Here is a 25,690-nt window from a genome sequence, read left to right as displayed (position 1 = left end):
AATGTCTGTGGAGCCTTTGATCTACTTGATGAAGCTCTGACGTAATGAAAAATAAAACAAACACTAGAGGTAGTCTTCTTTTCAAAGTTAAATGGATGTCATTAATCAAGTTCAATAACATGATGACAACAGACTGCAAATTAAGCAGTTTCTCCACAGGGGGAAAAAAACAATATTGACCATAAAACCATAAAGGAAAAAAGGATTCAGAATGATTAAAGAAAGAGTGATTTTGGGCTATGAGTGGTATAACACATTGATATCAGTTATTCAGTCAATTACAGTTTAAACTTACTTTAAACAAAAGAAACATTAAAAACATCAGAAAACCGCTCCACACCAGAACATCTTCCACAAGATGAAATGTGTCAAAGGGTTACAAACTAAAGCATTAACACCTATACTATATCTCACACATATAATCAACCCTCCCACAAAGTTCTCTCAGACGTCATATGCATTTAACATGGCAAATGTTATTGGAAAACTACGCTACCCTTGAAACATTGTGATAAACATTCAATTAATTCTCAAGCAAAGTGAGTGTATACTAGAGATTTACAAAGACAGGTTTGGAGTACACGTCCATTACAAGCTATATTTTGTCATCATTAGCTGACATATGCAAATCTATCAGGTGAAAATTAAGCTAAAAGGAAAAGAAAAACGTAGTTTTTGCGTGTAGACCATTGTTAATATTGACCTTACTGAAGGCTCTCAATGTCCTGTTGACCTATCTCACCTCTTTACACCTTTGACAGCAAACCTGACTCAGGGGCACTGGCTTTGATGATATTCTGGATCTCCTTGAACTTTGGATGTTCTTTATCAGCCACAAGCTGCAGAAGAACTGACTCGCTGGTTGTAACGATGATTCCTGTACGTGCCAGTCGCTAGGTAAAAAATAAATGGAATGTCAGCAAGTAGAGGTAGGACAGATGTGGAAAAATAGTCAGTGTAGGAATTGCCATCATAATGCATTAAGACTTTTACTTGATGGTGGTCAAATACCACAGACATTCCACCTGACCTACACATCAGTACTGTATTAACCATATCACACACAGTGCATCTCAATTATGTCTTACTCAACTATACTCTGGTTCAGTGTATATCAGGGTGAAACTAACTCATGAACACAAATGGCACATGTGTTCTTACTGTGGTTTAGTCATACTGTGATCAGTTGTTTATTAAAGGACAGTGATGAAAACAATGAGAAGACAACAGTGTTCTTCACTGACAAATTTCTATGGGTTACCTCTAGTGCAAACATTCTGTCCATCATGCTTCTGGAGGATGTGGCATCAGCGACAATGTGCACCTCAAAACCTCTCCCAATAAGGTCCAGAGCTGTCTGCTGAATGCACACATGGGTCTAAGTGAAGAATACAGGACAAGTTAGCATGAGACTACCAGGGTGTTGAAATTCTTTCTCTAAAATCACACCATAGTAGGTACGTTCAGATTAACCCTTTCATTATTAAATGCAATTAAAAAACGTCACGGTATCAAAACCGTAAAAATTGTAGAGGCTATTCTCGTGTTTGTGCGTGCGGTGTACTTTGCTGGCTACACATGAACGTTACACATACGGCATCCCAGTTTTATATCCAGCGTCTTAAATCGGCAATGAGAGAGTATTTTGTGTAAGCCTATCTAAAAAATAACTAAGCGGTTGTAGAAGACGACGAATCCGGTTTGCAAAACACACAGCAAAAGGTATTTATGAAAACGTCAAACAGTTCTAATATTTTTAAGCATCGTATGCCAAAATAAGCATAACAAAACCAACTGGATTTATATAGATTAGGGCACGCCTTTGCATAGGCCTCGCCCTGACTAGAGCAGTGCAGTCGTTAAACGTAACTTTCGTTTTCATTAGCGCTGACTTTGCGTGGATATGACATCACTTAAAGAGACAAAGACTTTTCCTATAATTGGTGTTCGCCCCTAGTCCATTCACTTGCATTGACGTGAAAATTAACCCAGTTTTTGATGAGTGACGAATCCGACCATAAAAACGTCTTTATAAGACTATAATCGTTCCATTAAAATATTATATCATGACATCCCTAAACCACTGCCATACATGCATTCAGATAAGGATTACAGACTTAGAAAGAATTATCGATGACGTTTACAAGTAGGGGTGGGCAATGGTCTTATCCTCATACTAGTTTCTTTCACATTTTGCACAGTTACAATGTAATATGTTATACGTCTTCATTTCTGAACCAGTGATGCAAAATTCATATAGAGGGTATGTGTTTCTCTAATTTACATAGGAGAGGCTGAGTAATGGGATAAATGCACAAGAGAACAGTACCACTGTTTTTTTTTTTAAAAAATGATGAAAATAATGTTTGTGTTGCTTCCATCTGCATCCACATTCTGTCAATGTAGCTTGCAAATCACAATAATTTGTTCAAGGTCAGATGCTTTGAATCCAAACTGGTTCCAATTTATAGGCCTTGATGCTTCCCCCTTTCCACCAACAATCTCCTCATGAGTTTCAGCAGTGCTTTTACTGTCTTTGTTTTCATTCATTTTTATTCCTACTTTTACAAAAATCTGTCTCATTTTCTGAACTTTGTCTTCAATTGTAAATGAGCTATGAAATTATCAGGATTAGTAGGTGAAATGTTATGTTCAATACTTATGAATGACTGATTGAGACTACCTACGTATTAGTCACTCATTTTGTTTGAGGACATAACTGGTAATTTGTCTCAGAACTCAGTTAGTCAGAGCGGATATTAAGTAATGTAACCTCCACAGTACCTCCACACCGAACAGCACGATGCTGCGGACACCAGGAATCTCAGCAAGGGCAGCTTCCACCTCTGGCAGCACCATGGAGAACTTGGTCTTGGGGAAGACCAGCTTAGCCCCAGTCAGGTCCATCTCCTGCACTGTGCTACCCAGGCCTTTTGGGTATTGCTCTGACACGATTATGGGAATACCAAGGATACGTGCCCCCTGGAGCTGAACAGGCACAAAAGATCCTTACAGACTTCACAACTCAACTCTTTTTAACAAATGTTCAAGTGTTGGCAGAGGTTTTCAGACAGCCCAGTGATTATAGAGGTTTCTTGGTTTAAATTTAAGACAAACACTTGCCACTGCCCCTCTGAACTCAGACAAACAATGCCAGATGAATCCACCCTAACAACTACAGGACACTGGGGAATGAAGTCTGCACTGCATTTACTGCCAAGTCTGGTGTGTCCAATAATCCATGATCTTAACGATGACAGCTTTCGCAGCTGAGGTGATAAGATGTAGCCCATGCCTCTCCTGATACATGTATGTATTCACACTATGTAGTCTCACAGTACTGGTCAAAAAACCTGTTTGGAGAAGAGGTCTATTTGTATGACCATACCCACAGTTACACGAGCACCTGACTGTCAGCAACCACCAGAGACTAGAGAGAGGCACAGGGGCCATGGCCAGCCCTCCTGCCAAAGGGAACATAGCCAACTGTATCCCTTGGACTTCACACCACATCAGCACATCTGGGACTCAAATAATGAATCCATGTCATAGGACACACCACTGCATTGTGACAGAATACACTGCCATTGCCCTATTTTCCATATTATTAATCCAGAAGGCCTTACTTAGCACCACTGAATGACACATTAATAAGCCAAAGATACACAACACTGACATTCCAGTAATTTATCATAAGTTAAGTAGGAATGGGGTTGAGGACATCTGAAAAGTAAACAGGACACAGTCAGGCGACTATAGGCTATAAAAGAAGAGCTGTTACACTGTCCAGATCCTGCAGCACTTCTACATCACAGCCAAGAACTCTCTACTCTGGGCACACTACTGCACTGGCCTGGTCTTGGAAAGTATAGTCTAATATCTGAGCAAGACTGGCCAAGGCCCAGCACCATTTGCAGCTCCACACAATCTAGTTTGAGCCATTGTTCCACCACAGGTTTGTCTGAGTTCAGTGTATGACATTGCTAAAAATATGGGCTTTTTAAAGAATAAAACAGATGAGTTTGAAGTGCAGGGAACTATCATGAAAATATCTGACATGGCATGAAGAAAAGTCTGTATTAATGAATTCAACTTAACACTATCCATCTTGTAACATTTTACTTCCATGACATCAGATTATCTAAGACTACACAAAAATTATGAGGGACATGCTAAAAGAATAATAGAGTCTGAATGATAAGATTCACCGCCATGAGAAATACTGAAATGGCGACACCTAGACTTGACCTTCCTGTCCTTGTTCACAAAGAGAAATTATAATGTAAATAAGAGACCACATTTGGATCTGCGTAGTGTTAATGAGACTGACTGACAAAGTACTCTTTAAACAGGAATAGGAAAGGGCCAAAAAATGTTAATGTTGGATGAACAGTTATTTCCACAAGGCTGTAACTTACCAGTCTCTGTCCCACACTAATGATATCACCAAAGTACTTGATGGCAGGTCTGAACCTCTCCTGCATATCACAGCAGAAGAAGACAGTGGTTGGTGGGGAGAGATTCCCCAGCGTGGCCATAGAGCTCTGATGGTGAAGACACAGCACTGATTAGTTTCTATCCCTCACACCTGCTTTACATATCAGTTGAATGTACTTAAAAATATACCTTGCTTGTTTTAGGGTCTTTTTTAACACTGGGTCTGTTCAACTTTGAATAATAGGTAGGTATCCATTTTTTCATGCAGTTGTGAAAGTCTCAGGATGACATTAACCCAAACAATAAATGATCACAAATTGTGGCATATGTAACTTTTTACTGAAACTCTGGCATGCTGACCCTTATAACTAGCAAGTGTTTGCTGCAATGCTAACGATCCAGTTGCATGCATACCTGCTAAAACTACTGAATGTACAAGTACGTGAGGAGACAACACATTACAGTAACTGAAGACAATGTACTACACACAGGATCAATCATAAACTGAGAGTACCGATGTTATCCAAAATTTGAGGATGAGATGCAATGTACATACAACTACATGTCATTGCTCGTTTAAACGCCTGTCTGTCAAATCATTAATAATGCCAACGACTCTGAGACAACTGCCTTGAGTTCCATCTGGTGGTCACACAAAAGATCACAGCTGGTTTTGATGTTGGCGTTGCTGTTTCACTGCGATCATGGCAAATATCTCAAAGGACAGATGTCCCACGAAATCTGTAAGCCTTTGTGGATTAAATGCCCCATTTTGTTAGAACACTGCTACGACAGTTATTGCTTTGATTGGGTTTGCAATCATGTCATTCTTCAAGAACAAATCATATGCATCGCTTGAAAATACAGGTTTTACTAACGAAATATGCAGCAGAACCCCTCGGTGCGTTTAATTGCGATCCGGGGCAAAATAAAGACCACATCAAAGACTTCGAGGACTCCCTAAAACATGGATATAAAAGAACTGGTTGCTTTGGGACGCCATACCGCTGTCATTGCTACTGTATTATTGTTCCTCTGTCATATAGTTTCCTTTTTAACTTTAGCAATCATTTCTCAAGGTGTTATCCGAAGCAATGTGATTGCCAACACTACGTTCATAATAATCCGGGTTCCCAGTTACGTAGAGCATCATCAACAGGTTACAAATGGACTAAAGGTAGCTTGCTGATATACTGTCTCAACATTTCCATTACATTAGAAGACAGATCTGTGTGTCGTTCACCTAAGCCATATCCGGAAATTACAGAGAATATGAAGACATTAACCTGTTATATTACACAGCTCCAACAGAAATATTTTGCACAATATGATTTGAGAGATGAACTCTTTATCTTACATCAGTCTGAAGAGGAACTAATCGCAGCTTGCATTTCTCTGATATTGTGAATCCTTTGGGCAAATCAATGTACTGTCCCCATTCCTCTGAGAACAGTTGAATCACAAATTTGCGATGAACGTCGATTTGGTAGCCGTATATAGATAGAAACTTCTGAATGAGAACTTCATATCCAGAACCGATGGGTACAGATGACGGCCGTGAAAAGACAGAAAACGAAAGCAAGACGGGGACGTGGTTACTGTTGCAGTGAGCGTCCGCCATGATGCTTGCACTGGTGGCTGGTAGAAAGGGATTAGGGCGGGTAGTACCTACCAGTCAAATCTCAGCCATCAACCTTGACCTGCAGAGGGTGCTCGAAGTTGTCGTCGAAATATGATGTCAGTGTACGCACAAAATATATTAATACACGCCTACGCTTTTAAGTGTTATTGATTTATATAGTCCTCGCTCGACCTTTTGTTTTAACTCTTCATCCTTTAATGTGACTTACCGATTATTTCAAACGTTAATAATAATAATAATAATAATAATAATAATAATAGTGGTTTGAAATATCGTCGTACAAAACTACGTAATGCATTATTCTAACATTTTTGTTAATCGCTCAACTGAAATGGTCTGAAAATTTACACATTTTCACACACACACATACACACACACACAGAAGAGGAGAAGGCCTTCACTTTCCAATTTCTTTTCCTTTCTTTCTTTACTTTTACTTTGAACATGCATCATTCATGAAACTATCTTTGGTCATAACCTTTAATGTAAGTCATGGCACATCCATAAGATATATTCAGGCCTAGAGCCCAACACTTACTCTTCTAATTAATGTCAAAGATGATATAATGAACAGTAAATGTGTGATCTTTCAATCTGTGTGTAGCTTACTGATTATATTCAGTAGCCTGAGGTCTAACACTAGAGTTTGGGATGCCTAGCTTTCAGTTTTGGAGTATTTATAATATCACACACAATAACTTACATACAAGAAATGCTTAATGACACTATTTTGTGAAAGAAAATCAACCTAAAATCTATTAAACTTTCTTTTATTTCTTAGATCATTTCACATTTTTGTTTAATTCAAGCTCTTTTTGTATTTTTCACAATGCTGAAAGTTTTACTCACTGACTGGAGCATTATGAGAAACAAAAATAATGATCACAACCTACAAAAAAAAATCCCACCACATAGTTCATAAGAAAGAATCCTGAGAATTAATAAGATCATTTTTGTAGGTGCTGTGATCTATTAAGACAAGACTTCATTCTTCAGAGGCCTATCTGAAGTCCCATCGTGCGGGACAACAGTGGTTTCAGGGGTCAGAATGATAACGATGGCCTATGTCTTTATGAACATCTCACTTAACATTTGGCAGAATATGAAACCATATATTGAAAAAAAAAAAAAAAACTCATTATGCAGCATAATGCCACAATGCACAACAAATATGGTAAAACAATAGTTGGCCATACAGTAAACATATTTTGTTCTATTTAAGCATATTTAAAAATGACCGAGTGATGATGATGATGATGCAGGGAAGGAGATCCAAAGTTAGAGCAGGTGGTCAATGGAGCTAAAAAAAATCATTGCAACCTGACATTACAGATCAGCAACAGAGACACTCGACTTGATTGTCTGTCATACATTAGCACGATATGAAACTTCAGTCACACATTTTGGTGCATGGATTCAGGACTGAAGACTGACAAATCTCAGTAACACTTCTACATATCAAACCATTTAGTTCAGTCTCATTAGCAAAATATGAATGGTACCCGGAAATGCATAACATTACAGCAAAATCATTGTAAAAAAAAAAGAATTCACAGTGAATTCTGAATATTCTGCACATTATAAATCATTGTCATCCTCATATTACCTCAACATAGCTTTAAAAAATATCACACACATAAATATTAAAAATACCCAAACATAAAGCACAAATGTGCAACGAACTGCTTTATATTCTCAGCAGCCAGCTGAACTACCAAAGTAAACACTCAATGTGAGTCACATTCTGACTTTAGTCAAATACATAATTGAAGAATTTGTTGTCCTGCATGTGCACATTAGGAGGTGGTGGGCTCTCACTTTGTATTTGGTGCCCACAAGTACTTAGTATTTACATACATGTAGTGCATTTTAAATATTGTTAAGATCTCAGTTATACTGCACCTTCATTTACCATATTTAGAATATGTGCAACATATTGAAGGACGGTGTAATAACACATTTATTCTATCCATCTATCTATCTATACCCGGAGACTGACACAGATACACACACACACACACGCTTGATTCTCATGTTTTTGATGTTACATTTTCAAATACACACATTTTGCCTGACATTCTTTATACTCCGCACAGATTTAAAAAAAGAATAAACAAAGTTATGTTTGATCAGGCACGTTCCTTCAACTCGTTTACTTCAACTACATATGAAACCGAGGTCTGGTCTCATTACAGTGTAAGACTTAGGCAGAGCCACATGGCAGTAGCTGTTCAGAATGGGAAGACATCTGATGGTGCTATATTAGGGCACATCCCTGGGGGCACCAATACGTGTGTGTGTGTATTCCTGTGATAACTTCTATAGATGCAGACTGTCATAGCACAGTTAGATATCTAGACAGATGCATGTGATAGACTGGTAACAACACAGGATTCATATACATATGATGACTGGTGACTACACAGGATTCAGATGAAAAGGAAAGATGGGTAGGAATCCTTTTCATGTGTGTGCTGGATTGCTCTTCAAGTAAATATAGTTTGACAAGGTACCAAATATGGGAGAAATAATTTGTTAAACTATGAAGGAAAAGTAGCTAAAATTGTGATATCTCGATTTGGAAAGCCATGTTAATGTAAGATTTACAGACATCATTGCAAGAACAGTTCTGTTGATCCTATCACAGATCAACAATCTTTTATCAACTAACTATGTTACTACATTATGTGTCCTACACAACAGGTGCCACATTAACACACACATGTACTGGTGAAAAAACCCATAATGTACAGTGGGACTCTTCAGCAAAACATGAAATGTCTCCATTTAAGGTTAGGCCTCAGATTATATGAGTTGCTGCTTATTAATTAACGAGTAATTAAAATATCAGCAGAGCAATTTGTGATAATGGTTAGTGTTGTTTTAGAGCACTACATACATACATGTTCAAATTACAAACATCTACATCTCATTACATCTCATCATCTCATCTCATTGATCCTCAAAACATCTCAGCCTCAACACAGGTGACAGTGACAGCCGTATTCATTTTCTGGCTTTTATTTGATTTGCATGGTTGACGCAAATGAAATAAAAGGGTAGATGAGAAGGTCAAAGGGAAATATTGAGAGTTTCTTCCACGCATCTGACCTCCACAGCTGAGCTCCTGCAAAACAGGCTCTGGGGATGAAGGACACCCTACACCAGCAAGACCAAAATGATATTGAGACAAGACACCTCGTCTTCCCATAGATCCTTCTTCACATCAGCATCTGATCTCAGGTCAATTAGGTCAATTATACCGCAGTGAAACTGCTCACTGTTCTCTGACTTTCTACTTCATTATTAAAGAATGCTGTTCATGCCAAAACACTAACAAAGAAGCGAGCCATCCATTATTCAGAGAGGACCTCCATCAATGGTCACAGACTGCTCTTGTGCCCCATCAAATATGAAGCACTACAAATGAGCTGGGAAAGGCTTTGGGGTCTCTCTTTCTGAAATGGCATGTCTCAGTCCCTCTTCCACTTCACAAACATTTTGTCAAGGTGGTGCAGCAGCTACAGCTTCTGCTGGCCATTCAGAATGCTTTGATAGATGGAGTCCGTAAGTGGAATGTAGCACTTGGTGGTGTAGTCAAGGAAGAAGATCGGGTCAGTTATGGTGGCTGGGTTGAAGCCGCTTTCCACCAGTCGGAACTTCTGCTGCTTGAAGGTGCTCGTCATCTCCATGCACTCCTGCATTCAGAAATTTGATGTAATAACATCAGTTTTCATTCTGGACTGATCTGACTGACTGAAAGTGTCTGGCGGTTCTATTGCAGGGTAGTGTTTGGCTGTGACCAACTAGTACCTTTGTTTATGTGTTCTTTCACAGTACAACAAAATCTGTGTATTCAGAAACAATAGTAGACATCTTATCTCTGCAGGCAACACTATGGAAATGAAGTACAAATATGTTTGCTTTGGAAATGTGGCATTTGAAATTGACCATGCTTAGCTTGACAAGGTGTGCTTACAACACAGTTTCACTTAAAAGCACCTGATTATTGTATCTGCATCTGTTTATAAGCAAAGTACAAGGCCCACTTTGGAGGATCAGTCTGTATCTCTCCATGACATATCAGTATTTTGTGAATGGTTCCTGGTGTCCTTGGTCATTTTAAACTACAGGCATTCCAGTTTGGATTCAACAAAGCACGGTTCATAATCACCCATTAGGGGGCAGAGTTGCCAAAAAAATACAAAGTAACATTCTCTATGTAAAACATCTCCAGCGTGTGCTGGCATTCTTACCTGGAGTCTGATGAAGAGGGGGCGAGCGTACGTGGGCAGTTCTCTGCAGACGTGCTCAAACAGCTTCTTCCCATCAAAACTATACTCAGGCCTCACTGTCACTGCAGCCATTCCAGCTCTGCCCTCACTTCCTGTCAACAGAACAGAATCCCATTGAGATTAAAAAGGAAGTGGAGACACTTGGTTGATTTTAATTCTTGGGTGAAGTGCAGTCCACTCCAAAACAGTATAAATATCCTCAAATTCCACAGTTGAGGACAAGTATCTTCTGGCCAACGAAGCTTAAGATGCAACCATCATCAGCCAGAGTATAAGCTAATGTTCCTGTTTCTCTACTGCATTGGCAGAGGTTGAATAGTTCACTCTCCTGTTGACCGTATTCTTTAAGCTCTTTCTAGGTCAAACACTAGGAAACTTAAACTGTGTTAAACCAAATTAACAAAGTGCTGGCAAACTACTGCCACCTCACCAATATCCCAATCTTCTTTTCTACCATCATATTCGCCTGTTATTAAGAACTAGATGTCATGGTAAATTCACAGTACCTAGAATTTCCACGCCATACACATTGGCCTCCTGAATGAAGTCAACAAGCCCCAGAATCTCTGTCACCTCTGTGGTTGCCACATTTTCCCCTTTCCACCTGAAAATCACACATATTGGCAGGTTCTGTCAGTTGTCTGATAAACCCAAAAAAATAGAGCCTGGGTCGTCTGCTCATCTTTTGTTCATTATTTCTTATTATGACAGACTATTAAAACAACCACTGAAACAGACTATTGAAAATGACATCAAACGAGCATAAGCTAAAACCCTTCAAAAAGGTCTGGTTTGCAAATGGGTTCAGAATTTCAGGCATCACTGCAGAACAAAAGGGTATATGATATATATATATATATATATATACATACACACACTGAACGACCAGCAACCTCATTTCAGAATATCTTGCTATTCAGAATAGGTCAGAACAGTAGTAAAACATATGAATACCAATTCGTATGAAAACATTCATGAGGAAACTGAAAGATCAGCATTGACATGCTTGCCTTTACCTGAAAGTGTCCCCAACACGATCCCTGAAGCAGATGAAACCGTCCTGGTCCTCAGCCATCAGGTCACCTGTGTTGAAGTAGGCGTCTCCTTTCACAAACACATCTCGCAGCAACTTCTTCTCTGTCAGCTGTTTACTCCCCGCATAACCAAAGAACGGACTCATGATATTCACTCTGGACAGCAACAGACCTGTCTCTCCTACAGGAAAAAAAAGCAAATCATGCAAAATAAGAGACTAGCATAATAACTTTTATCCATGAACTGGTATGAAAGAGCTGACTGAAAGACTGAAAGACTCACTGAAAGACCTCAAACAGCATTAAACACATTTTAGGTGCGTGAGATGCACCGCATTTCCACACAGTGCTCGCTCTCTCCAAGAATATTTAAAAGTCCAAACAGTGATTTCAGAACCTCTTACTATTGTTTCCCCATATTAATCTATACACATCATATTTCCAAATTCCCCCTCAAATTATTCTATCATATATTATTATTACATTATTTAAGAATACATGGCTACAAATTGCACATAGCAAAAACTGGGTATCAGGACATTTTTTATTGTACAGTATGGGACCTTCAGAAGACTGAGATTCATAGAGGGAGATCAAACTTTCATTTGTGTCACCGCTTGTCTTTCTCAGGTATCATCAGAGTGATACAAACACAACAAGTGCACATTGTAAAGGGTTTGTTCAAACTACCTTTCTTCACGCGCACGCAGAAGCCCTGCTCAGTCCTCACAGGCTCGTCCCTCGCCATGTCGTACCTCACCAAGTCATACTTGAAAAGAAGCTGCAAGAATTAACAGAGGAGAAAAGTCACTGAGTGGCTCTTTCATATCGCTGTGGTTCCATTGTGAAGTCAAGGTTACAACATAACAGACTGGGTCATGACTGGAAACTAGAGGGCCTCTGATCATTTACCCAATTTCCATGAAAAAAAAAAAGAATCTGCTTTTCAGAACAACTTATACACAGGTCATGTTACTGGGCATAGACGTGCAAAACATGTAAAACATGATTACACATGTAAAACCAATGAAGCCGCTGGTGCATGGTACACATTTCAGCCAAACAATGACCGTGTACTTGTCCTTGAGAAGCTACAAAGATCGATCGGCTCCAGTCTGATGTCGGGAAAGCTGACGTCAACGACCGGCAAAAAATGGCAACTTTCCGAGTTTAATCTGTTGCGGGATCAGTATGTAACAGGTGTACACACAAACTCAAAACAGATGTTTGGGAGCGACACACAAACAGCACTTGGCACTATACACCATGAAAATAGGCTATTAATTCACAAGACTACTTTTGAGAATGGAACGCTATGTGAATACTTCAAGCTCTGTTTTCAAATGTAGCATCAATATAAGCAATGAAAAATCTTAGCAGCATCTTGAATGCCAAATGATCCAAAATGCAGCTCAGCCTAAATCTCTCCTAATGTATTAAACTTGCTCAGATGAGTCTCACCTATATACCACTGTGTTACTAATCGTGCAAGATCTACAAATTATCCCTGTTATGTTGCTCATCTATCAGTACCCTTCAAACAATAATATAAAATAAACACCTCCAAAGAGCACGTTATAGACTGGAGGAGTAATGTCAGCCATACGTATGTTAAATTGCTCTCTGTGAGACTTTGAGGTGCTGGTTCATTTGGATCTGTTCACTAAAAATAACAGGCTCTTCTGGCCCAGCTTTGGATCACCTCTTTGTTTAGTTAAACTTCCATAATATGTATTATTTGGTTCTCATAAAGTTTAGATGATATGATAACTTACACACAACTTTACCACAAACCAAAACCAATTAACCAATTACAAAGGTCATCCCTTGACAGCTGCTATACTCCAAGAAGGTCAATGCTGTTGCTTCGTGAAATTGGTATATTTGACTGTTACACGGCCACATTGTTTTACACTTAACAATAAGGTGCCCTGTCTGTGCTTAAAGCTTAAATAAATCAGGCCTAAATTGAACTGAGTGACAGTGGTTATAACAGCATGTAACCTACAACCTAGAAACCTGGTCATAGATTACTGACCAAAGTCAAACAACACAGACTGTTTCATGAAGTCCAAAGTAGTTTTAAAAGTATGAATGCTTATGGGGCGGTGGCCTCTTATGCCAGACGTCATAATTATGCTCCCTCCAAAGGGCATGTGTGTAAATATGCCAGATAGCCTAAGAGCACAAAACCAGTCTTTCTTAAGATGGGAACAACTGGTGGAGTGACAATATGACTTATATTTAAGCACAAAAACACCAGAGAGCAGTGCAAATGAGTGTGACTTTGAGTGGTTTGACACTGCAAGAACTGTTACATTCTTTAGGTCTTTAGCCCCCATAATCTCACAGCCAGGCTTTACAAGAAAATCAGATAAAGTTCATTTTCCTGTTTTCTCAACCAACACTTTCCAGGAACTGCTCTAACAATGCCCCCTTATGTTTGTCCACTAAAGACATACTGGATAAGTCAATCAATTTAATATTAATTCTTAATAAATGAAGCATTCTATGTTTTGGCAGTACTATGTGAAAAGGAGTAGTCAAATAAATCAGTACATTAAAAGAGGGCGCTCGAGTTTCACTAAAACACATCCTAGTGATTTCCAGCTGCGACATACCAACCACCACTGTCACATGTGTGACATTTCTGAAGATCCTTTCCTACGCCCTCAAAGGGTAAACTGGCAAACAAGACTCATTTCCATGGTGACGGCAAAGGTTATAAAACAACTATGTACTGTTATATATTTAAAAAAAAAATCAAACCAATAAACACAGCATGAGGAAACCTTCATAACAGAAGAACCAAACAGACACAATAAATCCATCATCCTAATATGAAGAACAGACAGATTTCTAAAGGTCTCATGGTGGTTTATGTGGTCCAGTTAGTCTGTGGTCACTAACGGACTTAACCTTGAGCCTTGATCCTCTTTTGTCTTTGTGTCACTGGGTCTCTGCTACTTTAACTATCCTTACATGACTGTATCACTGCACAACAGTGACTACATTCCATCTGTTCAGCTCAAACATCTCCAGCATGCTGTGTACATGCTCTAAAAGCCGTATTTGGCACCATAAATTAACTAGACGACTCAATCAAAACATCGGTAACTCTCTTTAAAGCAGAGCATGCTCACAGACCTATAAGTGACAGAGACTGACTGGCACACGTGCTGCCCAAGATAATTATTCCAGTGTTTTGTAATCTCATTTCTGGGCCAAGGAGGCCTTGGCTTTTTAGCTGGGCTAAGAATAGAGGGAGTAAATGTCTTTATCCTCACCAGTGCTCTGCCTTACTATTACCTGGTTTTAATAAGCGCTGAGGAGGAGTAGCTGGGCTAATCATGTCTTACGTGAAGAGGCTTTTGACTCAACAATTAGACTAGAGATTTGAGCATCTAACGGAGCGTGGCGCAGACTGCTAGTTACAACCCCCTTCTCGCGGCTGAGCAGTCCAAAGGGGGCTTGACCCGCCTGCTCTTACAGATCAGCAGTTTCTGTGCTAACAGGACATATTAGTGTCATGTAGTCCAGAGGTTCACTTCCTCTCCTGAAAAGGTGAGAGAAGAACAAATTCAAGCCTGTTAACTGACCTTGTAGAAGAAGTTGGAACGTCCCACGGCGCCAATCTTGCCGACGTGGTTCATGAAGCAGAGGTTCCCCTCAGTGGAACCATAAAGCTCACACATGCGAATCTCCCCAAAGCGTCTGTGAAACTCACGCCACACGTCCTGACGGAGCCCATTTCCCACACCCATGTGTATTTTGTGGTCTTTTTCATTCTTTGCCTGGATGATCAAACAAACATGCGCACATATAAGAATGCATACATAAAAACAGATATACAGAGAGATACATAGTTATCATGTTATTTGCCTTTTGCCATGTTGTTTGCAATTCTGGACAAAATTCTAAAGAATCCTTCAGAGAGATTAAATAAATAAAATAACAGAGGCATCTAGGCTCTGAAAGGTTGAATCCTAAAAAAAGGAAAGTAAATAAATTATTAAAACTGTAACATGACAGGTAATAAAACAAGATAACAGGATGCTATCATAACACAAAAGCACCTGATTCTGAAACACCAGAAGGCACAACATAAGAGACCACATTTATGCAGACCTTATGATTATGATGACAGAGTTATGAAAACACTGATCAAAATCACTGTTATAAATGTCTCAACCTGATGTGAACATGTCTGTGTTAAAGGCTGTGGGGAAAATATCTCTTTGCTTTACAGCTGTAACTCTTAGAAGGAAATATGCCTCATGACTATTGTCATGATGAACCATTAATATTACAGGGACCTGTGCTTGCTTAATTACTATATGCTGCAAAAATGTACCTGTGTGTAAGAACAATGAGCATTTATTATGTAGAAGACAAAGCCTCTGCATGTCTACAACATCTGGGAGCTAACACCAAGTATCCTGTGCTCCATGAGAAAAGTTATCTTGTATACGTTTACACATGTCCTTGGAAGTCTGTTTCACTGTATAAAAAGCTCTGCACTCCTTAACCTCAGTGAGAACTACACTTCATCTCTGAGGTGCACTTCTCCCATGATCATGTAATAAAGGAAAATGATTCATCACATCTGAAATTTGTTGTCTCTGAGAATTAGCAACTCTCATTACACGGGACTCCAAATTTCCCTTTCAAGGTACACAGCAGTTTTCTGTAGCTGATCACAGTTAATGCATTGTCCACTTCTGCAACTGATCACACTTAATGCAAATACTTCCCCTTCAGAATACATTCAAAGTTCTAATGGGACATTTCACCAAAAGAAAAGAAAAGATTGAGAAGAAAAGAGACAGAGCTCAATTATCCCTAAGCATATCTCTCTGACTGACGAGATACAGTCCTTCAACCATTAAAAATATGTCCTATTCAAGCAAGTACACAAAGCATTGCACATTCTGCAGTTTACTAAAATAACAAGGTCTTCCAGTTAGTGCTGAAATACAAGCAGACCAGTTTTCCTACTCATTCATTCACTCACTCACTCACTCTCTGACTCAATAACTATTTAAGATACTTGCCGAACTAAACACAGAGAGCCTGTCACTCTGTCACATTCTGACGCTCACACACAAGTGTTCTGGATCCATTGTTACTATGTTTCCACATTTGCTGTCACTCTACGCCCCCTCATGCTACAGATGACTCTGACGTTTAGCAGGAAATCGGTCATGGGAACTTCTGTATATGGGGCCCAAAAGTAAAATTCTTAAGGCCTCATTTCTTCACAGCGCAATTTAGGACCCAACCTTAACGAGCGTGTGTTCCTGTGTGGACACAATGTGAGCATTTACACGGTTGTGTGCATATCCCGTATATGTGATTTTTAACGTTTTTGCCACTGCATGTGTGTTTCTGTTGTTGTTGCATCAGTGGAGGGTTTGGGGGGCTGTTACTGCCATGCTATTAGCAGGAGAAACACAATGCAGCAGTAAACAGAGGGAGCTTTGAGAGCGCTCTACGCACGCACAAACCACAGAGCTGTCCTCACACAGGCACCAGAGGACACACGGACGCTGCATGGGAAGCTGCCCTACCCCAAACAAAACCTCCTTTCTGTCAGACAGTCATGAAAATGCAACACAATAAAGCAGGCTCTCCAAACACTGTGTCCCACCGAGAGAGCCATTCCCCACATTTGAACACTGTCAGAGTGGAGGGAACACGCAGTCCTGGCTGGGTGGACTGATTTCACCTTGCGTGATGCAACATCACCAGTTTGGCAGCCTCAGTATGGTAGCATTTACAATGAACAAATCCATTTCAAATTTTATTATTAATAAAAGGATAATGAGGGTGTAGGTGCCTTTCAAAGAACAATCAGATAATTAACATGCCATTACATAATAAAATTAGTTCACCCAGCGTAAATGGATTAGTTAATAGTGTTCGTGAATGGCATTTTTCGTCAGACCCCAAAGTACTTCACATCTGAGGGGATAAAAATATTTCAGAGGAAAACATTACATTACTTACATCATAAGAATCACATGTCGAACAGAAAAAAGAGAAGACTGCATACCTCTGGTTGATTGCACAGATACCGGCACAATTCTCCGATATACTGGAAGATAGTCACATTGTACTTTCTGCAGTCATTCCAGAACTGGGAGGCTGAAAATTTCTTCTTCAGAACTAAGGTGGCACCTGAATGATCCAAAAATATAGGTGAAATCAGTCATCAACGCACCATCAGACCCCAGATCACATCAGATAAAACTGAACACTTGTTTTCATTTTCTTAGTGCTGGATATACATGTTTTGGATGTGTTAGTGGTAGAGATTTGCTTTACTAAATGAATCTTTTAAAAGGATAGATCACTAAAAATGAACATCACTTCACTAAATCTAAAGCATTTATGCAAAGGTCACTCAGGGCAAAAGAGATTTCCCAAATCAAAAGGTGCATTCTGTGTAAAGGTGGTCATAACAAGAGTTGAGGCAGCTTTACTTTGTTTTAAATGAACTCTGAGTGTGGGAACATAAACGATATAATAATAATAATAATAATAATAATAATAATAATAATAATAATTTAAGCTTTTAACATTGGTGAATTTGTTATGTGGCACAATAAGAAAGTGGTTTCTCTTTCCTAATTCTAGAGTTAACTTATGATATCTTTGGCAGATGTGCCACAGAAATGTTTCTTTATTTATGCTAAAGCTACATAGCTGCCCTACTGCAATTGTTCAAAAACACTAACCAACATTAACGGAACATTCTAGCCGTTCAACAGACAGTACACAAGAACACAAACAAATAAACAAACTGTAAAATAAAAGCAGAGGTGTTCATTTTGGCCAAACACAATACTTGATATTGCTAATGTAAGCAACTCAAACTTTTGAAAGACAATTTGTATAAGATAAATGGTTACATCGTATGTGAATCTGGGACACAGGTCATTTGAGCCATCTTGTTTGGATTCACTGTCTTCATACCCTAAGCAACCTGATCAGAGTTCACAGAACGGCTCTTTAAACAGTTCGCAGAGTGCCTGTGCAATCATGACAACCATGTACATCAGGTAAATAAATACATTTAGAAGCAACATGTGAACACTGGGAACAGAATGATCTCAGTCCAGAGTTCACAACACTATTTGGATGGAGAGTTAATATGAGGACATCAGTCTGAGCAAGGAACCAAAACAGATTAAATCCACACATCATAGATTATGGACGGTGCAGAATTTCATCATTTCTGTTTGCTACCCTGTCTGTAACCATTTAAAAGGTTGAACTACAACAAAGCTGGTGGTTTGAGGAGAAATCAGAGTTGAACTCCCTTTGAACTGTAACCTGTTTTTAAGAGGATGGGTGAAGGCCAGTGAGTCAGGAGTTGAATTTGATGCTGTTATCAAAGCGCCTGCATAACATTGGCATTAAATTTAAAAATGTGAAATGCCACTGACTCTGCATTCCAGATTTGAAATAGTTCAGGCCTTATTAAAACTCTCCATCAGTCAACATACTGCATGCCCTAAAAAGCCTTCTCTTTCAGCAAAACTACAATTAACACTGCATAGACACTACATCAAGAGACTATGAAATGGTCTCTAAAATGCCCTCTAAGACAAACATACAACACACATAAGTAATACAATAAATAACACAATAATACAGTGAAGTGTTGAGTAAAACACCAGACACAAATCACTGATTGACTGAGTGACAGGAAAAATGACAGTTGCTCTCCTCAGTTGTTCAGGTACCAGACTACAGTGAAAGAATTAACCAAACCTCTGGTTTTTTAGAACAACATAAACCAGAACGTAGATTCGCCGGTACTACAAATTGCTGTACTATGCTGTAAGGGAAACAGCCTTTAGTGAAAAGTATGCAGATGAAACAACAATTGTCAAACTAGGCATATTCTTTCCTATGGGCAGTTTCTTTCCCTCATCTGAATTTCTAATTACTTTGGGAACTGAAAGGTCATTGTCACTCTAAGGAAATGCACTGTATGTTACAAACACCATAGATTCTCCTACTGAAGTCTTAAAGAGGCATGGCAGAATTATTCTAACTGAATCTGGTATTTCTTTGTAGGGACAGAGATAAACAGTACAGTGAACCAGTACTAGTGAAGATTCAACCTTATTTGGTACATTCCAATAGCAAATCTGACAGCATTACCGATACACCAACACAGCAAAGTAAAGGGGCACACTTTCAAACACAGTCCCTTCAGTCACCAGACGGCAGTGAGTGGGGGCTTCTCTGGGGACACTGTTTTCAGCCTTGTATTCAGACCAAAGCCCAAACTCTGAGTCTAGTTTCACGGAAGAACTTTACGGCATGCAGAAGATCCACACAATCCCCTATCAACTAGCTGGTAAAGGGCTGCGTAAAGGATTTAACAGAACTGTTAAAGGCCAGAGGGGTAAGGGAGATAAGCATATGACAGAGCTGGTATAGACCTGTAAGTTGCTGAATTCCCTGTAGGTCTGAGATGCTGGGACAAAAGTGGGTAATACTGATATTGCTACTACTACTGATGAGCCTCATCGGTGGCTAAGGTTGTGGCCACGTGTTGAGAGACGGGTTTCCTGTCCCAATAACAAAAGTGTGGAGAAGAAGCTTCCTGCAGCGGGCGGAGCAGAGGGAGAAGTACCGGCCCTAGCACTCCCGACAGACAACCCACCGCACCCTATGGCATCGTTCCGGGGAATAAAAAAAGGCTTTGGGGTTGCTTGGAGAAGAGGCAGGGGCAGAGTAGCTGTCCTCCAGGCCAACTGCTGCGGTGCCAGCACAAGTGACTCTGGGCAGCTGTGGTCCAAAGGTTAGTGAACCAGGCTCGTGACTGGAGGGTTGCCGGTTCAATTCCCTGGACCAACATCCACAGCTATGTGCCCTTGACCAAGGCACTTAACCCTAATGCTCCACGGGCGCAAGGAATGCTGCCCACTGCTCCTGCGTCTGGTGTGTGTGTTTACTACCGGTGTGTTGGATGGGTTAAATGCAGAGGACAGATTCATTGTTCACAGTGTGTGTGTGCGATCACGGAGATTTACATTAACATTTACAAGTGGCTAAATTTTAACAGCAATTTTAGCGCTACTGATGTGTGTCTCTTCATTTAAGTATTACAAAGAGCTACATCGTTTTGAATTGTGTCGTAATATTTTTGTTTGTATGTCACAGCATATCAGTGTATTGACTCATTGTATATCTGTAATGTCATTGTCCTTCTCTGTCCTAACGTGCCCTTGACTGAGATGGCTGGTGCTGGAATAAGCAGAATTCAGGTACATCTGACCCAGGCCAGAGAAACAAGTCCTCAAGGTTACATTTTAAGTGTGTGTTAGTGTGTGCACATAACAGAACAGCAGCAAGTCTAAAATATAGTGGTTCTTATTTATTACCATGTATTGGCTTTTTTTTTTTAAATGGTGCTATGTAATGCTTGACCTGAAGAAGTATGCACTGGGTGGTCAACTTGTTTAACTGAGTGAAACATTAAGACTTTTCTGCTATAACTTTTCCACACAATTGCTCTTTCTTATATAATTTGTTACTCTATGCATAGCTATGGTACTGTTGTACCAATATCGTGAGTCACATTCAACTCAACTCCCGTTCAGGACTAGGGAGCAAGGGTTAGGGTTCAGCTCACCTTTCTGTTTGTCTCTGCACTGTGAGAAATTCAAGTTGCATTGTTTGTTATACATTTTCCTGTACTTGTGGACAGTAATGACTTTGCCCTTGAAATAAAGAATCTATTTATACAATTAGTAAAGTGAGGATCGAGTCCAGATATTTTATGGAATTCACTGATAGTTTCAGATTTACACCTATCTGAAGTCATTCCGTAATATATGTTCTCCCTCACAAAACAGAATGTACATGACTTTGGAACTGTTGTCTGAAGTGAATGCAGACAGAAAAAAAATCATATTTTCTAAAAGTGTGAAAAAAAAGAAATTACCCGCATGAAACTACTACCGCCATCAACCAGGCTTCACCAGAAACTGGTTTATTGCCAGTTATCACATAGGAGCTGATCTAACTACCAATTTAACCTGAAACCTGAAACCTAATGGTACACTTATGTGTCAAAATAGTAGTATTTAGTATTTATAATACAATTGGCCTATTTGCAAGAGATACACTTACTACATCATCACCGGCAGTTCTGTGAAGTGCTGTGCAATGAATACATAACTATACTCAAATTACTGTGTGATTACACACATAACCCAAAGGAAACATACTACAGTACAAGCCACTCCAGTTAAAAACCCAAAGACCCATCTAAATCAATTAGATGGATCATTAGGAAAGAAAATTAAAAGATCCCTTACCCATCTCAATGGTGCCTCCAATGCCAATGAGTGAGGCTGCGCTGTGATAAAGAGGCAGGGGTGTGTAAATCACATCATCCTCAGTACCCCCGTATGCCCAAAACCCAGCCGCTGCCTTCAGAGACTGCAAGTGGGTGATGACAGCTGCCTTTGGTAGCCCTTAAAAACCAGCAGCAAAACCACAAAGATACATCAGCATACATGGAAAAAGAGTTTATGACTTCATCAGCCAACATGCATCACTTTCAACATGCGTCTCTAGCCAAAGGAAATGTCACAGGTATGTAAATTTTCCAACTATATTGTCTGTTTGGAACATTTTTCACATCATTTAGAGGGCCCTGAGAAATGTCAAGGAGACTACAAAAGCACTTTTACTCTCATGAAGCCTTAGTATCTGTACTAACAACATTAGCAAGCTCTTAAAATGTCAGGGCCATCATTGTAAATTGATGCTGTTGTATAGACTTGAACAACACAGAATCTCAAAATCATTGTAATGTAATGACTAAAGTTTGATTTTAACCACAAAGCACTATTTCAATTTTGCAAGTGCAAGGAAACACTTAGATGTCTCTGATGTAACTGAACACCAAAAGTATATTAATATCCAATTCATCCCAGAGAAGGTCATAGTAGGGGAAAGCGCAGTGACCCATGCACAGTCTTTGAGAGCTTGTCTATATCATAACTATGACATTCAGAATACCGAGTGTAAGTGCTGGCCTTATCCTGTTCAGCGACAGATACAGTGAGAACAGGGAAAGGCTGAGAAAACTGAAAGGTTCTGGAATGGGTCAAACATCTACATCATTCTACCTGTGGTGCCTGAGGTGAAGATGTACAGAGTGGGTGTCTTGAGGGAGGTGGCAGCTCTTCGCTGTGCTGGGATTGGCTGACTCAGAGTGTTCTCCATTTTGTCCAGGAGGGAGTGGACTCCAGGGTAAGAGCAGTCCTTCTTCAGTGCCCACACTGAGATATTGTCCTTCTGAAGACTTGGCAGAATGTCATCTAATGTCTCCAAAAGATCTGTGGTGAAACAGACATGTAAAATCAAACATACTGTTCCACCTAGTAATGGCACGTTAGATATTTGGCATACATACAATGTAAGTCATCTGTGGAGGGACTGTATCTGTGGTGGGACTCTATGATTCCCAGTTCATATTACTGGTAAACCTATCCTGGGTAAACATGTCACTGGTACCACAGAACATTTCTCCTACTCAAGCCACATCTTGTACTCTAATGAACAAAAATGTGAAAAATCTGGAATAAGTTAAATGCTGTATGTTGGCCAAAGAACAAAGGTGTGCAAATAAGGGTTCACATTCTCTACCAAAGAAATCTAACAATTAACATCAATGCCAAAATGTTTTTCTGGTGCTTTCTTTACAGTCATGACTCTCAAATTACCCGACACCAGCAAAATGCGGCAATACAAAATAAGTACAATTCATACATTCATGATTTATACATTCATAAACTCATTATGTAATATGCAAAAAGTAAATAAATACACAATAAATAAGTAAATAAATAGCTGTTTTTCTAATGTCTTGGAAGGGCCAGATTCAGCTCCAAGTACCTGTTGTAATTAGGCTACTGGAAAACAGCATCTAACATTGTAACTCTAACAGCTTTGCTGTAACAGCATTGAAAGTCAATTTAGTCAGAGTGTAAATTATCTTATTCTTTGGGAAATAACAATGACTGAGACGTTGCATTACTTAGCTCATAATAATATTGTTGCCATTGTTATTTAAACCGTACTTTACTTTACTTACTAAACCTTAATGCTATCTCAGTGCAGGGTGTCAGCTTAGCAGAGAGACATTAGCTAGAAAAATGTTAAAATCATTACAGCAGATCTGACCTGTGGAATAAATATATAAACAGATAAAATAAGAGAAGTGACTAGCCTCCGTGCCAACCACGCTGTATGCCCTGTGAACAATGACAACAGTCAATTCCCACACGGTCAGCTACGGTCCATTGAGATACACTCGGACTGCATTTTGCAAAGGTTCAGTGATTTTCCACAGGTAGCCTACTCTTGAAGTGTTTCAAGGCAACAGTTAAACTGAATGAATAACTGAATGAAATAAGGAGGGCAAAACTGAGTCGCATGTGTCTAGCTTCCAAGGGAAACATCGGTCGCGTGTTTTGTCTGTGAAACCTGTATATCCCCGTGCCCCATCCAACCCACGGCTACACTTTATCACTGGGTTAACACATGGAAGTGTGGAGGTAAAGTGACCTCTGCCTCACTTTAGCCTGCGGCTAACATAATACAGCGTGAACAGATCTATACTGAATCTCCAAAGTCAGACCAAAGCCCCAGCCAGGTGATGCTAGCAACTACTTAATTACTTTGTCAACTCATCTTGAGTTGTTGATAATGTTCTAAGCCTTTCACATCTATATTTGAGATACACAACCTATTCAACAAATAACTGACCAGTGTGTCTAGTGTTTCTCAGAGGTGAGTCACCAGGAGGACTATTTGGAAAATATATCCACTACTCTAATGTTAAAGGCTGAGCGGAACCAACTGGTCTCTAAAATATGTGGGGAAACTGACTGAAGGAAATGAATTACTTCCTCGATATCAATACTTGGGTCCGAGAAGACGAGCTGAACCACTCCTGCACGTGAGGTTTTACAGCTCTAACCATGTCCAGTTTAACTTATTTCAGCCTCTCGTACGCGTTAATACTTGGACTCATCAAATAAAATCACTGAAGTTAAACAGAAGGCTGTTTTGCAACAACAGATACATCATTTGATATCGCACGGCATTTACCTGCACCGACAACCAGTATTTTGGCATTACAACAGTTGAAGCAGTGTAGCAGTGATCTTGACTTGATGTTCGTGTTGAGGAAAGCTACGGAACACCCCAGTTTGCTCAGTCCAAACCAAACACAGATAAAATCGGGGTCGTTGCTCATCAACAGAGCGACTGTATCTCCTTTCTTCAAGGTTCCTTGCTCCTCAAACACCCGCGCCACTTTGTTGCTTCGTTCATCAATATCTCTGTAAGAATAACTAATTCCTTCGAAAATTAAAAAAGGTTTATTGGGAACTCGTTCCGCTTGCTGGACAAATCTGTCAATGACAGTCACAACCCTGGAGGTCATTTTGTATATTTCTAGCCGAATTCCATATCTAATCACTTTCGTCAGATAGAAAAGGTCCTTCCAGAAGTATGGAAAACACAGTCTTTGCGTAACGTGCGCTGAAAAGATACCCGCCAGCAGAGCTGTCAACCATGTCAGTGAGACAAACATCGTTGTTAATTAAATATATCCCTTTGAAACACAGGTTTAAGACTAAATGTTTAAAGCTCGAAAAATCACTACGGTCAATACTCAAACACAGTCATAGTCGTAATTCCAAACTTGCTCAGCACTTCAGCAACGATGTCTGGCACACTATCCTTATTTATGAAACACGCAGAGTCCCACGTGACCCGCGTTGCACAACAAACCTGGAAACGGGAGTGTCCTCACAACTGAACGGTTTGGGCTGTTTATCTATGCACATACATGCCTGAGCTTATTGCTACTATCATAGTGGTTGTATTGGCTAATTATGTATGTTTCATCGCGAAAAGTATGAGATCCACTCAGGTTACAGTAAAGGGCCAATACGTTACAAAACGAAATGTTATGCAGAATACTGAGTTATGTAGCCTACCAGACAGGAAGTTATCGTTGTGAGCTTACTTAAATTGAATGAGATAACGTCATTAGCTTGGTGCAACGTTTTTTGATTTGTTTTTGTTAGTATTAATTAATTAATTTATTTTAGAAATTGTTTGACAAAATAATCATAATATTAAAATATCCAGAATATCCAAGTGATTTTAGATACATATTATTCTCGACTCCAATTTACGCATCATCACCTACTTAGTTTAGACAGAAAGAAAAA

The 25,690-nt window shown here is 39.5% G+C and overlaps 2 protein-coding genes across 3 annotated transcripts; both read right to left on the bottom strand.

The window, feature by feature from the left end:
• Window positions 1-360: 360 nt before the first annotated feature.
• Window positions 361-6,058, bottom strand: isoc1 (isochorismatase domain containing 1). The gene is made up of 5 exons (XM_030769210.1): window positions 5,795-6,058; window positions 4,419-4,544; window positions 2,785-2,988; window positions 1,262-1,378; window positions 361-893 (listed from the first exon to the last, which is right to left on the bottom strand). The coding sequence occupies exons 1-5, from the start codon at window positions 6,056-6,058 to the stop codon at window positions 747-749; spliced, it is 858 nt and encodes a 285-aa protein (XP_030625070.1). The 3' UTR covers window positions 361-746.
• Window positions 6,059-6,812: 754 nt separating this feature from the next.
• slc27a6 (solute carrier family 27 member 6) lies at window positions 6,813-25,171 on the bottom strand. 2 transcript variants are annotated; one of them, XM_030767416.1, is made up of 10 exons: window positions 24,558-25,171; window positions 22,571-22,780; window positions 21,752-21,910; window positions 17,464-17,588; window positions 15,008-15,202; window positions 12,099-12,189; window positions 11,391-11,589; window positions 10,881-10,978; window positions 10,336-10,466; window positions 6,813-9,777 (listed from the first exon to the last, which is right to left on the bottom strand). In XM_030767416.1, exons 1-10 carry the CDS (start codon window positions 25,042-25,044, stop codon window positions 9,601-9,603), a joined length of 1,872 nt encoding a protein of 623 aa, XP_030623276.1. In that variant the 5' UTR covers window positions 25,045-25,171; the 3' UTR covers window positions 6,813-9,600. The 2 variants fall into 2 exon arrangements, with proteins under 2 accessions (XP_030623276.1, XP_030623277.1); XM_030767417.1 differs by lacking the exon at window positions 21,752-21,910.
• Window positions 25,172-25,690: the final 519 nt, after the last annotated feature.

This window comes from Chanos chanos, chromosome 3, assembly GCF_902362185.1.
Source record: "Chanos chanos chromosome 3, fChaCha1.1, whole genome shotgun sequence".
Lineage (NCBI taxonomy): Eukaryota > Metazoa > Chordata > Actinopteri > Gonorynchiformes > Chanidae > Chanos > Chanos chanos.
The sequence above is the reverse complement of the archived record's forward strand: the minus strand, read 5'-3'. Positions and strand labels throughout refer to the sequence as shown.

Coding starts and splice junctions, on each gene's coding strand:
- slc27a6 (XM_030767416.1), bottom strand. CDS start 25,044: ATGTTTGTCTCACTGACATGGTTGACAGCTCTGCTGGCGGGTATCTTT. Junction 10,467..10,880: donor GTATGGCGTGGAAATTCTAG/GTACTGTGAATT, acceptor TTCTGTTGACAG/GAAGTGAGGGCAGAGCTGGA. Junction 9,778..10,335: donor CCCTCTTCATCAGACTCCAG/GTAAGAATGCCA, acceptor TTCTGAATGCAG/GAGTGCATGGAGATGACGAG.
- isoc1 (XM_030769210.1), bottom strand. CDS start 6,058: ATGGCGGACGCTCACTGCAACAGTAACCACGTCCCCGTCTTGCTTTCG. Junction 2,989..4,418: donor TTAGTGTGGGACAGAGACTG/GTAAGTTACAGC, acceptor GTGCCTGTTCAG/CTCCAGGGGGCACGTATCCT. Junction 1,379..2,784: donor TCGTGCTGTTCGGTGTGGAG/GTACTGTGGAGG, acceptor TTCTTCACTTAG/ACCCATGTGTGCATTCAGCA.